Genomic DNA, 15,209 nt, shown 5'->3' on the forward strand with positions numbered 1-15,209 from the left:
GTAATTTCTTGGTAACTTTACCAAATCTCTATATTCCTCTTGATACAGAAATATGTGCACACTTGTACATGGCAACGACCAAAGCAGAACTACAACTTTTCATTCTGATTCCTATGGAAAGTGTCAGGCGCATTTCTGCCTGACACTGCGGATCTGGGTGATTGCATTCTGCTCTGGGTGATGCAACATGCTAGTTGGCATATACAAGTGTAAACAGGGTTGTCCTTGACCAGCTAGATCAAGATTAAGCTACAACTGATGCATCTGTAGAAGTTGCTTCAAATTTTACTTTTTTTTTTCATATTAAGCAGGGAAAAGAAAATCATCATGAGAACCACTTTTAAAACCAAAAGATAAAAAAGGGAACTATGGCAAACTTTTTTTAAAAAGCAAGTAAAAGAGCCTGTTCAAAATTGTGGAAATGAGTTTGTTTCACATCTAATTTTACTTCCATTGACATGAGCAGGATTTGCATCAAGGATTCACAGTTTTGCAGTTTCACATTTCTACCACGTTGGGGACTGTAAAACTCTTGCTGGAACAACTTCTGAGAATATTCCAGGACTCTGAGAGAAGCTGTGCATCTGGATTTTGCCAAGCAGCTGCAGTGGCCCTCACAAAAGTGCCTGCATCTCTCTGCTTCAAGGGAACGATTGTACCTTTCAGTGCTGCTCCTCCAGTGTCTGCTGGGGATGCGACGCATCGTCAAAGGAGTAACTTTGGATCATGTGGGTCAGGACACCAACTTGAGCTACTAAGTCTTATTCCCCTTCTCTTACACTTTCACATCTGGTGAAAAATATGATGCAATCCTACATAATGGTTCAGGGCAACCAGCACCAGCCCTCAAACTTGTAACCATTACCTAGGATGAGTTGCTAGAATCAGCAGACAAACTATCACTCTACATACCCCTTGCAAAGAATGTACTGCCATAGGCTGTTTGAAGATGAAATCCAGTAATGCACCTAGAGCCTGGCATAGTATAGGAAAAAACTACCCAAGCTGAGCTTTTGACTTTGTCGTTTGAGTAAACTGTCCCTGAGAAATATAAAAACAAGGCTCAAGAAAAAGAAGTAGTACTTACTAAATAGAGAATGTGCAGAGGGCCATTGCAAATTTTTAAAAGGCAAATATATGTTATTACTTAAATAACTTCTCAAATCAGCTCCACACATTCTAAAGGGAATAAGATTCTGTTTATTAAGAATTACTTTGTAATTGATCTAACTTCCTTCACTCGTATTCAGCTATTATTGTTATGCATGGAATTTGTGCCAATAACCTGAGAAAATCTACATGAAATTAGTCTTAAAGCCAAAAATACGTTGCAATTAAAAGACTGAAAAATTAATTATCTGATGTTTATGGTAATGATGTAGTTTGTTGGTCTGTCTGATATAATTTCCGGTTAATATTTTTTTAAAGGCTCAAAATTTCCTACAGTATTTTTCACATTCTTGAGATAAAATCTAATTCTGTGTAACATCGCAAATGTGCTATTGCACTCAGAATAGGTGTCCTGCTTAACAAAAACTCCGTTTTTTCTGCTTCCTCCAAATATGTAACTGTCGATATAAAATCAATAAAAGGACTTTCTCCCGTCCTTAAGGAGCTTCCTTCCTTTGTGGCACTGCCACACGTTTCACCCTTACCTTTGCTCAGCTGAACCGGCATGCTTTCGGATTTCATCATCCTCTGCTGCTGCGCCTGGTGGTGGTGGTGGTACTGGTGGTGCTGCTGGTGGTGGTGGTGGTGGTGCTGGGGGGCTTCCGCTCCGCTTCTGATGGGCATTGCAGAGGGAGGAAAGCCGCTCCCACCGGCTGGAGGGCCCACAGCCCCGCCTGAAGCCATGGCCGGAGCAATGAGCTTTCGGCCAAAATTCAGTAAGCTGTTGGAGACTTTGTTAATGTTCAGTGGGGCAGCCTTAGCACTGGCGCTGAAAAAAGAAGAGGATAAATCATCACATCCATGCCAACGGTTTCGACAGGCACAGCAATACATGCATCGTTCTCCAAAAATGGGGGGAAAAAACCCCCAAGATTTGAACATTACAAAGAGAGTAGTTTACTACAGTCCCACGGGAATACAGTCACAGAGGAACCATAGGAACGGCACGTGCTGTGAGTTTTTTCCAGTCAGTAGTGGATAAATTTTTTGGCCCTTTCTTCCTGAAAAATGCAGACCAACCCCAAATAAAGCAAGTTTGCATTAATTTTCTTAATTTGCCTTTTTAAATGAAAAAAATGAAAAAAGACAGAAAGCAATCCAGGCTCTAAAGCATTAAATACTTTATAAAACTGACTTTTTCCACTTCTTATTCAAAGACTGCTTTAATATTTACTTCTGCTAGATTAAATTACCTTAAACATTTCTGTCAACAAGCAAAACTGACACTAAGCCTGTATTTTTAGGTCGGCAGAGCTAGATGTCTCTTGCTCTTACTTCACCTTTTGCCCAGCCCAGCCATTTCAAGCCAAGCACTTTTAAACAGGAATCTTGATTTTTAAAGAGATTTTGGCTGAAGAATGGCTTCAGGATATAACAGATATACTGGATCACGATCCCTATCATTGTTACTTTTTATTTTTAACTACAGTGACTACTTAATTAACTTCAGTTATATGCAACATTAAGAATGAGGAAATTGTCGAACCATTTAATCTGTCTAAAATAAAGAGGCAAAGAAGCTTCTAATTCCCAGCAGAAATGTTCATAAAACCCAAGGATCAGCAAAGCCATTCCTATTTGTTCATGCAATATTCTCCTGTTTAATATAAATAAAGCTTGAGATACCATTCACAGTAATTTATCACAATCACAGAGACTTTTCCACTCCTGAAGTTTTATTTTACTGATCTGTACTTCAGTGATATAAATAGCTGTCTTTAAAAACTGAAGAAATACATGTAATTAAAATTGTACTGTGGAAAAAAATAGTTTTGCAATGTTTTGGGGAAGTTTAACTAAAAATAAATTACAAATTAATTAATATGGGCGGCATGTAACTTGCACAGGCACCTGGAAAAGTAATTTTGATTTTGCTTTTCGTGTCATTTCCCTATTTGTCTCCAGATAATTTTTTTTTTTTAGAACACAATATAAATGCGTGCACACATATAGAACATCTCCAGAAAATAACAACAGCTGAGTTATTTAGACTCAGAATAGATACAGTTAAAATGAGAGACAGCAGAAGAAACGATGTGAGCCCGCACACTCATGAGATACAGCCCCAAGCTGTATGGGGGCCCTTCTGCTGTATACTGGTGATGAACACAGCCAGCACGCAGCATTTTTTTAGGAGGAACAGCAGCGCAGAGACTAGGACAAAGTACTGCTTCCCAATTTATGGAAGCTGGAAAGGAATGAGTGCTGAATAATGATTACAGGATGTTTCTGTGTCTCCCCATTTTATCGATTGCTGTCGATACGACAAAAAGTCCTTCTGCAGTCACCTGAGAATGATTGACAAAGTCACTACACAGGGAGCATCTTTAGAACTATAAAATGCTCTTGCAGGAGTACAAAATGGTTTCAAAAGCAAACTGAATAAGTCCTAATGATTATAAAGGAGAGGACATGGTAAATTGTTTATTACTATTAAATTTTACTCTACTACTACCTAGCACATCCAGTTATTAGTCAGTTCCCCAAGGTATTGCAGAGACACTTAAGGAAAAAAAAAGATATTTTTTTCTATTCCATCATATGTGGCATCAGAAGAAGCCTTTTGTGTAATGTCTTCTCCATTCCAGAAAGAAAACAATGATTGTAGCTTTGAAGGTGGAAGAAATGCCAAATTCTAGCTTAGCAGATATTAATCAGTTATCAACAGTTTGCAATGATTCTAATTACATCACTGACTTTGGGGATCATACCAGTAATAACTTGGTTGAGATTCAAAATCCAAACTTTAGTATATTGGTATATTTGGTATATCTTTAGTTTATTTGGTATATTTTTTCCTCTCAGTCTACTGACACTGATCACCAAGATTGGGATGGTATATATCACTCCCTCACCTGAAACATTCCCTTAGACAGAAGATAATGGCTTGCACATTGAGTTCTAGGTCTACAGCCTTGACAATCAGTAAAAAAAACTCTTGACTTTGCTCAAAAAATGATATTTACTGGAAGTAAATCTTTTTCTCTGACAGGCTACCCAAGCAACAAGGCCACTGGACACTTTGAGCTGACTGCATCATTGGAATCATGATGGTCCACAGATACAAGAGACAAAGCTTATACAGAGGCTTGTGTATTTGTGTCCATCAGCTTGTTTCTCTCTTGTTTATTTTTTTCCAGCTATATTTTGCTTAATAAAAAGTAACAATTTTCCTTCTGCACTGATTAATTTGCTGGTAATATACATGTATTATTACATTATTATTACATTAATATACATGTAAACCAGAAGAAGTAAGTTTATTTGCATTTTTCAGATGGTTGGACAGAGACTTTCTGAGAAATTTCACTTTACAGGAACAATAAACACCAAAAATCTTCTCTAAGTCATTTTATCTGAAATATGACTTTACAAAATGCTTTCAACAATAATGTGCAATAATGTTCTATAATTATTTGAGAACTAGAAAGTATAGTTATAACAGCTCCTAATACCTATGTGTGATTTGCCTTTGCTATTAACTGACACTTCTAATGATGAGATCAGCTCAGAACACATACACATACATGAAAAATAAATAACAATGCTATCTAAATTTCTTGTCAAGAGGTGATCTTAATAAAAGTATTCTGAAGCAAAACTAATCATGCAATTTCTCTGAATCACAGCTTCCGAAGAGGAACAACAGCAAGGTGCTACATCTCTGGAGAAGTATGTTAAAACTGAGCTGAAGTTTGCATCTATTTCTTACCATTTAAATGTCTGATATAGTAATGCAATGGATGATTACAGCCATTAAACATGGATCAATGTCTACATTTTAGCCATCTAAACGTACCAGACATGCACAACAATTGCAAGAAAAATGCTGATTGATAATGTTGCAGAGTTATCAGCAGATGCATTTAAAAGTAAGGCATCAGTTTAAAAATACGAGTATCAAGGAGATGTGAATTCCATCTATGAAGCAAACAATTTTCTTTCATCACAATAAGCATCATTGACCTTGACTGTGAATGGTATATTTTTAAACTAGCAGCAGGGAGATGATTCAATCTCTGCAGTTTTCTGCTAAGATGAAAATGTTTTGTTTTAAGCAAGTTGTATTCAAAGGCATTTCTCTCTTCAGTAAGCAGCCATCATGACAGATGAGAGACAAATATATGAATACGATGGTTTAAAAAGTTTTATATGTGATAAAATAAGCAATATATTAGAGATTTGTGAAGATATTTTAAATCTATCTTTGAGTCTGTCAAATTAAAGATGAAAAAGACCTGGCAGTTGATCTAATCCATCTTTCTGCTCACTGTAAAAACATTTCCTAATGTTACATCTTCCAGTTCTCTCTTTAGTCCAGTCTCAAACAGATTTACCACATTTGACCTACTCTAAATGTTCCACTGTTGAGATAAATTTATCCCAGTTATTCCTCTATCTGAACTATTGAACTATTCTAAACAATTTTTCCTCTCTTTGGGTATGTATCCTGTGTATATATATATATATATGCAATGAATTTATATTCTTACATAGATTTAATGGCCATTTGTTTCTTTAGAATTTAATTTTCCAACAGGTGTCATTCTTGTTTGGACTTCATAATTATTATGATTTCTCTTTCAAAAATCCTTGAAATGTAATTTATTTTTCAATTTTAGGCAACTCTTGAGACTATTTTTAAAAAGAATAAATAAATAAAGCAATGAAATACATGTAATAGAATGCAATAACTTTTGACACCTTTCCCAACTTTAAAGCTTGTTTTTTTTTTTTTTTAAATAAGCTTTTATAGTCTCTCTACTTAGCTTTACTGTCCATTTTTAAGAGCTTTTCAAACCACTCTATTTTAATTTTAGCTGGCTTTTAATGTAACTGATTTAAATAGAATTTAACAGAGCTGCAAAGGTCCAAAAGCCAGCACGTTCCTATGAATCAGCAGGTGCAGTACACGGCTGGGGCCATGGGCAATCCAAGGAACTGCCTGTGATTGTATGAACGGATGCAAGGCAATGCATGGTGCCCTGCAGCCCCAAAACCAGCCACGGCCATAAGCACCCACATTTTGGCCACACAGTCGGGGCATGGGCACCTCTACATTTGTCACCACCAGATCAAGATGCCTTGGCAAGGAATTTAAGCAATACTGATACAAACCATTTCTAAAACGAGGGAGGAATGGTGCAAAAAGGTTTAGTAAAAATTACTTCAAACTGGATATACACTAATTTGATTTAACTCACACAGCTTTTGGTACAGTGATACTACAGATTGCAATTAGATGCGTTATCGGAAGGAGTTCAGCTACAGAACTCACATGGGCAATGTTTTACCCCCTGCTTTTAGTATACGTCATTGCCTATGAATGTCCTTAGCCTTAAAAAAATGCCAGCGAGCCAACTGCAATGCAATCTGTAAAACTTTCATTTTTTCATGTAATAATAGGCAAGGTAAAGATTCAAAATAAATGTAATGAAATAAACACATTTGCTTCTAATACTGCTTTGGTAATTCCTGTTTGGGAGAAGAGTGACTTCTGAAATATTTTGTTTATGTAAGGTCCTAGTTCAGCGAACACATGTTCAGAAATAGCTTACCGGGTTTTGTTCATCAGGTCTGCTCCACGTGCTTTGTAATAATCTAAATTTTGTTGGAATTGGTGAGTCACTGGTCTTGGATTTCTCTAAAAAAAAGAAAAGAAAAAAAAATATATTTTATATATTTTTTAAAAAGAACACCTTATTGGAATTTTCTCAGAGGTTTAAAGCAAAGACAAGAAGTATGCTCATTAATGAAGACTAGAAATTTAAAGAAAATTTAAAAAATAATTTATTTTCTCTGGTTCTTGTTTTCTCAAAGCAGTAACGCCAGTTACACAAAAGTAAAGTTTTAAAATACTTAAAATAACACCAAATATTAACAGTAAGTCCACTCTGCGCTTACAGAAATCAGTGTTCCTCCACACAGCGATGGGTGACATTTCTAACTAAATCAATAATTCTCGGAAAATTTCAGATACCGATCTGATTTCTTCCTTTAGCTCAGGTATAGAATTCTACAACCTCCAAGCTGAAGCGCTATGCTTTTAAAGAAAATGGTAATAGTAAGGAGAAAATACAGCTAACATTTAAAGCGGAATGCATCCGTAGCAGTATCTCGGTTAGGCAAAGAATGAATTTTAGGGAGACAATCCGAACATTGCCACAAGATGGCACACGGAGCCTTTTTATTTTCTCTCCAAATTTCACCCTGCTCAAAACAGAGCCCACAAATAAAGAACTGCTCTCCTATAATATAATGTATATAATTAATATTGAAACCAGGAGCCACTTGTTAGTCTCTACCTCTGCCACAATGAAACTACTCCACTGAAGCACGCTGCCTTGAATAGTTATGAAATCATGCTTTAAAGGCTCTAAAATCCACTGAGCACTGATTAAGTGCAAATCACAGTGTATGCATCTTGATTAAACTAATGCATCCTAAAGGACATTATTTGAAAACAAAAAAAAATTTATGTAAATATTTTAAAGTTTAAAAAATCACATACGGATGAAAACAAAGTAAGAAAGCTACAGAGAGGTCCTTTAAAATGTATATATAACATTTAGAAGAGAAATGGTTTAACATAATTAATTTCTAGTTTAAGAAAAAAACGGTAAATTTCTGCATAATATATCATATATTGTATAAAACAGATCTAAATGCTTTCTAGACATTTGCTCTAAAAGTTTATTCACCCATAGGCTATTGCTTTATATTCTGATCTGCCTTCTTAAGTCCTGCTAGTAGTAAATATGAACTACACAATTACATTTCAGAAATAGTTGTTCACAGGTGAAAGTACATTATATTTTTGAGAGTCAGTCTTCAGCTGTTTCAGTTTCACATGCTGCGTATTTGCCTTCCTGATTTCATTATAGACCGGAGTATCCATACTCGATCCTCTCATTTTCCATGTAATTGCAGATAGCCCTCCTTCCTTGGAAACCTTCTTATTTTCCCAGGAGGATATAGGAGTCGCATTTTACAGACCAAAATATTGCATAGGCCCAAAGGAGAGAGGAAGATTTATAGAGGTGGTAGGTATCAAAGGACATGATGATTTCTGAGGTCAAATCTAAAGCTTGGAATTTCCAGATTGTTTCACACAGTTAGATTTAATCTTGTATGAAATGTCTCATTTTCTCTCTTTGGAAACACACTAAACATTTTAAAAATAAATCCTGTTTGTAATGTTCATTAAAAAATGAAACAACAACTGAAACTGTTAGACAAGCGTTAAAAAAATCCTCATCTATCCTACCACCCACATTGTAATGGCCGCTGTAAGTTTTTCTTGTTATAAAAACAATATTTGCATAACTCTGCCCATTCATATGGCTTGTAAGTCAGTCCTCATCAGCTGACAGCAATAACAATGAATCAGCTTTAGCTGCTATTGCTCTAGTTTGGTAATTCAATGTATTTCTGTGATAATCAAATCCAAACTGACGTGATGAGGATAACTGACGGTTCTGTGACTACCACATGAGTAATCAACAGTGTAACTTTTCTTCCATTAATTAACTTTTTTCTTTACATGTCTTGATGACCATTTCAACAAGGCAGAACAGTGAGAGAGAGAGTTAAAATAACAGGCACTTCTAAGTCATAAGACAGTCCTTTGAAAAATTCACATTACCAGATGCTAGCCAGTTTTGCAATTTGTTTCCAATAATTCAACATATATTTTAAACTTTGCAAAAACACTGAAATTTCTTTTTCCACCACCCAATAAATAATAATAATAAAAAATATTACACATTGCTTCTGAATAGAAAAAAAAAAGAGGACAAGATCATGTGGAACAGTATCTTGAAACATATTTATGCAGAAATGACAAGCAATTCAAGACACGAAAGGCTGATCTACTATCTAAGCACTTAAAGCCATTAATAGGAATAATGATCTAACTCGAACATATGAATGAGGCTCAAGCATTACTTTCACAGGGGCCTATTTAAATTCCTATGAGGTTTAAAGGTATCAAAGGAAGAAGCAGTTTAAAGTACTATTACATGCAGTGAAAAAAAAAGCCTTCAGAAAAACTGCTGTTGAAAAAACAACATTAGAAATGCAAGACAGTAAATACCAAGGGGTACTGCTGCAACTCCTTTTGTAACACTACTGAAACATCCTTTTGGAAAATATCATTATTTAAAAAAAAGCAAAGTGACATATATGTTAGCTGTAGACAAGTATCTGTGAAGTATCACCACAGAAATTCTAAATATTTCTGAAAACTGAAATTCAGACATCAAAAAATACAGTTTTATGAAGATTATGATCTTTATGTGATTGTGATTGTCTTTAAATTTTGTTTTCTTTTTAACCATTTCAATCAGTAAAATATAAGAAGCAGAAAGGAAAACCTACACAATTACAATTTCTCTTTATGAATTTTAAACTATTTCCCCTCTCTAAGCATACAATTTGAGCTGTGTCCTATACTACATTCCATGTATTAGGATTGAAGATTAAACAAATTTATTTACATCAAAACATAGCTCTGTTGTTTAAAATATTCAGAGTAACCACATTTTTTTTCCTACACAGTGAAATTTAGAATGATCCTATTTATATTTTAAATTACTTAAGCAAGTAAAGTTTTTCCTTTTCTTTTTCAATGTATGTAAGTATTTTAACCAGTATCTCAGATAAAATTCTTTTTCTTAAAAGGATAATGTTAAAATGACAGTGAAATAAATTCTTCAAATTAGTAGTTTGTGAATCCCCCTAAAAAATTGTGCAAGGGCATTTTAGAGATTAACACATTTATGTTTGTCCCCTTCTAAGGAAAGAAAGTGCAGAAATCAGGGAGAAAAGCAGCCTGTGCCAATACTAGAAATCCCTCTTCCCCACATCCATTTTGTAGGAGCAGTCTGCTGGTTTTAGAATTCTGATCTTGATTTCTAACCAGACCGAGCTTAGTTTCAACTGGTAGAAAATGCCCAATTTATACTTTTAAAAGGACAATGTACCAAATTCAGTTATAGAAGCACACATAGCAATTTATGTGATTTTCGACTTTGTCTCTTCAAAATGTATTAGCCACAGCGCAAAGGGCAGAGATGTCTTAAAATGTTTCAGGTATCTCTGAGGTACTCCTGCCTCTGAGCCCTTCCTTGCCTAAAAGACGCTCCCCACTCATTTGCCTGCTGAAGTCCTAACCCTTGTCCTCGTGCTTCTGGTCCCAGCCACCGCCAGACTGACTCACTCCGATTCCCACGGCTGGCAGGAGGTTCTTGGGGACCTTCTATTTGGCTTTATTCTCCTGCAGGGAGAATAAATAATAACTTAACTCAGTAACAGTTACATAGCTGTTAAGTTACACCCACGCCTGCTCTTTGCCTAGGCGGGGGGCTGAGGTTGTGGTCAGGATCACATTGAATGCAGCAGAGATTCCCTAAACTTGCATCAACTGCTGAAAAGCAATTCCCACCAGCTAAGGATCGTGCTCCATATGCTGCAGTTCCCGAGTATAACCTTTTTCCTCCCTGGCCTCCGGAGATGTATCGCATCACATTACCCAAGCAGTAGATATGATACAGCAAAGCACGCTTGTACGTGACAGAAGTCACAGGCAGACTGTGCGACAAGACACCAGGAAAACCAGGTGACTGCTGAAACGTAACGTTTCACCATCTAAATACACATGATTTGCAAAAGTTTACATGCAGGTGCAAGCAGAGGAATCTACATCCTTTTTTTTTCTTCTTTGTCGAGGTATTTCCTTTCCTCCCTCTTTAGTATTGTTAACGGAAAAAAAACCACAACAAATACAATTTTGTGCAAAATCTGAGGGTTCAGAATAAGAGACAACAATTAAAAAAATTTTCAATACATCTGATGAAAAATGAGACTTATTTTAGTGAGTATGCTATTGCCTCAACGCCAAGGGAAAAGCACTCGTCATTAGAGAAATGAATTGCTCAGCTGTTTATAAGCAAAAAGCTCTGGGGGAATTTCTCAAGGCCCAAACCACAAAGCATTGCAGGGTTACACAAACATATGTTGCAGGTGTTTTAGGGTAGACAGGTGGGAAAACCTCAGCTACTGAAAAATATTCCACTTAATAGATTGTATCTGAAACTAGATAACCTAAATGCAACAGAGAAAAAACAAACAAAACAGCAGCAGTGAATTACACACACACACAGCATTACGCTTACCAAAATAATAATCTCACTACTGCCAAATGTGATTTTTAAAAACTAGTTTTTTTTTCAATATATTAAACAAATGCTGCAAAACATAATTTTTTTTCTAAACTAATAATATTTTAAGTCTAAACCAAAGAACAGACTGAACTAAACACACATGAAAAAAAAAAGAACAATGATGCAGTGCTGTTCTTTTAGTATTTATTTTAATATCTTTTAAATAATTTATTTTAATATTTCTAAGGAGCCAGTTTGCTCCTTTTTCCCCTCTTTAGTTGACAGGGCAACACTGGATTTTTTCATAATTCTCATTCAGCCTAAGATATTTTTGTATTACAATTCCGTTTTATTTTTTCTTTTCATTTGTTGCTAATGAAAGCTGGAGGAGCATATGACCCTCTATACAGTAATGACTGTCAGCAAAGGTGTACCTTTTCCTTCTACATCACCTACGCTTCTTTCTTCAATAATGATGATACAAACATGGCAAAAATTTGGACTGGGAACAGAGCTGAAATATAGTAGCCGAGATGTGGACAAGTTTGTTCAGTTCAGCAGCAGCTTTTCTATTAGGCACTAATAATTACTATGAAGTGCATACTGATGATTACCTAACAGCCTAGCTGCACAGAGAATTTCACCTTTCCTCTTTTTATTTTTTTGTCAGGTATCCAAGCAGCTGTCTCTACTCTATGACTAGACTTATATATAAACTTACAGTATAAGCAATGGCTTAGCATTACAGAAGCATACCACAATATTTTGTGCACTAAACAACCAACCCACCTACCCCAAACTCTAGAGCACCCAAAACACCATTCCCCAAACAAAACTTTCCTTTCACGTTCTCATTTTCCTCCTCCCTTGTTATACTGCCTGCAGAACAAACAACCTGCTGGAGCACCAAAGGTATTTCATCCATCTATGAATCACTGAGTCAAACGCTTATTAAAAAGAAAAAAAAAAAACAGTAAGACATTAGAGGACATAGCGTGCTATTGCCAATTTTAAAGTGGTTCAAGGCGAATAGCAAAATATTGTCTGAAACACAGGCTGACAGTCTGCATCTGTCAACCCTGTGTAAGAAAGCAGCACAACCGGAAGAGGATCCTGCACAGAGCCAATAAAGAACTTCCATTCATCACAAGAGTCAGGAGATCCACGCGCTAATACTGGCATTGGCAAAGGAGCACCAAAATCCTCAAACTGGGAATAATGCTTCCTGTTTACATTTTTCAGAAAGATGCTGTGGGTCTCAACCGCAGAACTCGTTATTTACAATGCAATAACAGCATGAAGAATTATCATATTTAACAGTTCCTAAAGAAAATTAGGGAGTGTTTTTTTTTTTTTTTTCCTGAAACAACAAAAATTCCCATAAAGAACTGAAAAGGAAAGAAAATTCAGTTAATTGGGTCAAGGCAGGAAGAAACCCCTGAACTCTGATCAAGCTGAAATAAATTATCTCCAGTTTTGTTACGTGACAACCCTCCATTCCCCTGGCAACTAGAAATTTCAGATACCAGCAAGATATTTTAAATAACATGCGTTATTGTCTGTTTTTAACTTCATACACACATGCTTTCTCTCACATGGGCATTCTATGACAAGAGATGAAGACCTGAAAAAAATTACAAGTGAGATTTAAAAATGCTTCAGTGACTTGACTGAAATAAATTTCTAGTTGTATATTTTGGCTTCTTGTCCTAACGGATTGGAAAGCTTCTTTTTCTTTTTTTTTCATTTATAGTTTTACAGCGTTTTGCATTTTAACAGGTAGATCAAATCCTACCAAATCAGCTTTTATCGATATTACAGACAAAAAGACTCTGACCTGCCAACATTCAAGTTCATAACCTGCGTAAAATCCCCATCTTGCATCAACGGAATTGCTTAAGTACCTTTTAAATCTGCCTCTTAATTTAGTCGCCTGTTTTTCAGCTGAACCCTTGGTTTTAAGAAGTAAATTAACTAAACAGTGAGGTATAAATCTGACAGTGTTCAGCCCTACCCCGTGACAGATTTATACTCTGGCATCTTGCAGCCCTGCACGGTTAGGAACAGGAGTTTTACAACATTGTGGAGAAAGGATCTCGGCTTTTGAAGAGAACACACAGCAAGCCTCGCTTTAAACCCTGGAACGCTCCAAATTATGAGATTTAAAATATGACATCTTTATGTACAGAAAAGCTACCACATTATGGTTTTATTGGCACTCGTTTTGGACAACCTGCATAACTCACTGATGGCTTTGTGAGTAATGTAGTTATGCGAAGCTTACACTGATATAACCCTTACAACCACACTTACAGCATTACATCTTCTCCAAATACGTGCTTGTACACAAATCTCACATACTAGGGAAAAACAAGAACATTTTAAGGTGCTATTTCGTTATTTCCACTACATGGAAAAGAAACAGTTTAATTTATGTTCTGTGTGGAATGTGCTACGTAAAACACTTGAAAAAAGTCCCTAGGGGAGCGAAAAAGGCTCTTTCAAAGAGCCTCACAGCAAAAGGTCTTTTCCTCTAAAATGCAGAGAGAAGCTAAGGTCCTGGTGCTGCGGGATAAGCAACTCCTTTCATTTTGGAATTCCAGTAATAAGAATACTGTAGAGCCATTGCAATCACCACTGCTCCTTAAATAAATAAAGGACAAAGAGTCCTCCCTCACATCTCCAAACCTAATTTTCCATTAAAAGTTAAAGGATAAAATGTACCATTCCCACTTCTGTCTTGAAAGTATATTGCTCTTTCAGAGGAGCATTCCCCAATACAAATGTACTCAAATAGCTTTGTATACAGCAATTAATACATTAATTTTTACTACAAAATATATCAATACACCAGCAGTCTATCTACATTTATATCAGAAGAGACTGAACTTAAATTCCATCATAACAGATTGGATATGATTCAGAAGCTAATCTTTCATACATTATTGAAAAGTTACAAATCTATTTTTATATAACTCATAGTTTATGTTTTGCAAATTTTAGTCAAATAAATAAATTATGATACGGAGAACTTTTGATCAGGTAGAATCAAAGTGCTTTAAGTGTTTTAAGTGCTTCCATTTGATAAACTACCTTTGAAACTAGAAGTGATTAATTGAATTGTCAGGTTGCACACAAGCAGAACCATAATCACCTCACTCTAACACTGTTAAATACATTTTATTAGTGCAATTATATAAATAACATCATTACTCTTTAGGAGAGGGTCAGCAGCTTTAGATGACTTTTTAAACAGAAGTAAACCAATCATTTGAAAGAAACAGCCCCAAGAAATTCACAAGCAGTAAGTTTTATTGGTAGCTAAAGTAATTAAGAGCTTAAAGTGCTTCAGCTTCCTGCTTTAGCATCAAGTGCAATCAGAATTGCTTTTACTTTGCTACTACGGATACCAACTGGCTCAAAGAGAAAGAATAGTGTAAAGTTTCAGCTTCCAAAGAGAACTTTCTCTTCCATCTTGCCTCTCTGAGGTACTTGTCCTTTACATGACAGAGCTTATGAACTCCCAGTCAACATTCATGGGAATGCTGATTAGCACTGGAGAATAATTTTTTCCCCATGTCCAAATTTTCCCCAATTGTCCCTCTGGCCTGAACATGATGTTGCTGCATCTCATGCCATCTGATTAATAGGAAAGACGCTTCTTTAAAAGGCATAATTATGAAATCTACAAAGAGAAGATTAAAAAATGCAAACACTTCTTTTTTTGTTTGTGTTTGCAATTCTTAGCCCAATGACTGATCACCAAGTTGACTGCTTATCAGCAAGCCATGACTATTTATTGAATAATGCATGTTACTTGTTGTTTTATACAACACTATTGTATACTTGTTTAAATATCAGTCAAAAATAGAAACA

At 35.7% G+C, this 15,209-nt stretch overlaps 1 protein-coding gene across 4 annotated transcripts in view; it reads right to left on the minus strand.

Annotated features, from left to right (window-relative positions):
- The window catches only part of TBC1D5 (TBC1 domain family member 5), a 325,821-nt gene that overhangs the window by 54,901 nt on the left and 255,711 nt on the right, over positions 1-15,209 (minus strand). For all 4 annotated transcript variants that reach the window (XM_086742636.1, XM_086742637.1, XM_086742635.1 and 1 more), the window contains 2 exons: positions 6,729-6,814; positions 1,656-1,939 (listed from right to left, as the gene is read on the minus strand). In XM_086742636.1, the coding sequence (XP_086598762.1) occupies positions 1,656-1,939; positions 6,729-6,814 (370 nt within the window). The remainder of the gene's footprint in view (positions 1-1,655; positions 1,940-6,728; positions 6,815-15,209) is intronic.

Source organism: Chlamydotis macqueenii, chromosome 2 (assembly GCF_036417535.1).
Source record: "Chlamydotis macqueenii isolate bChlMac1 chromosome 2, bChlMac1.mat, whole genome shotgun sequence".
Classification (NCBI taxonomy): Eukaryota; Metazoa; Chordata; class Aves; order Otidiformes; family Otididae; genus Chlamydotis; species Chlamydotis macqueenii.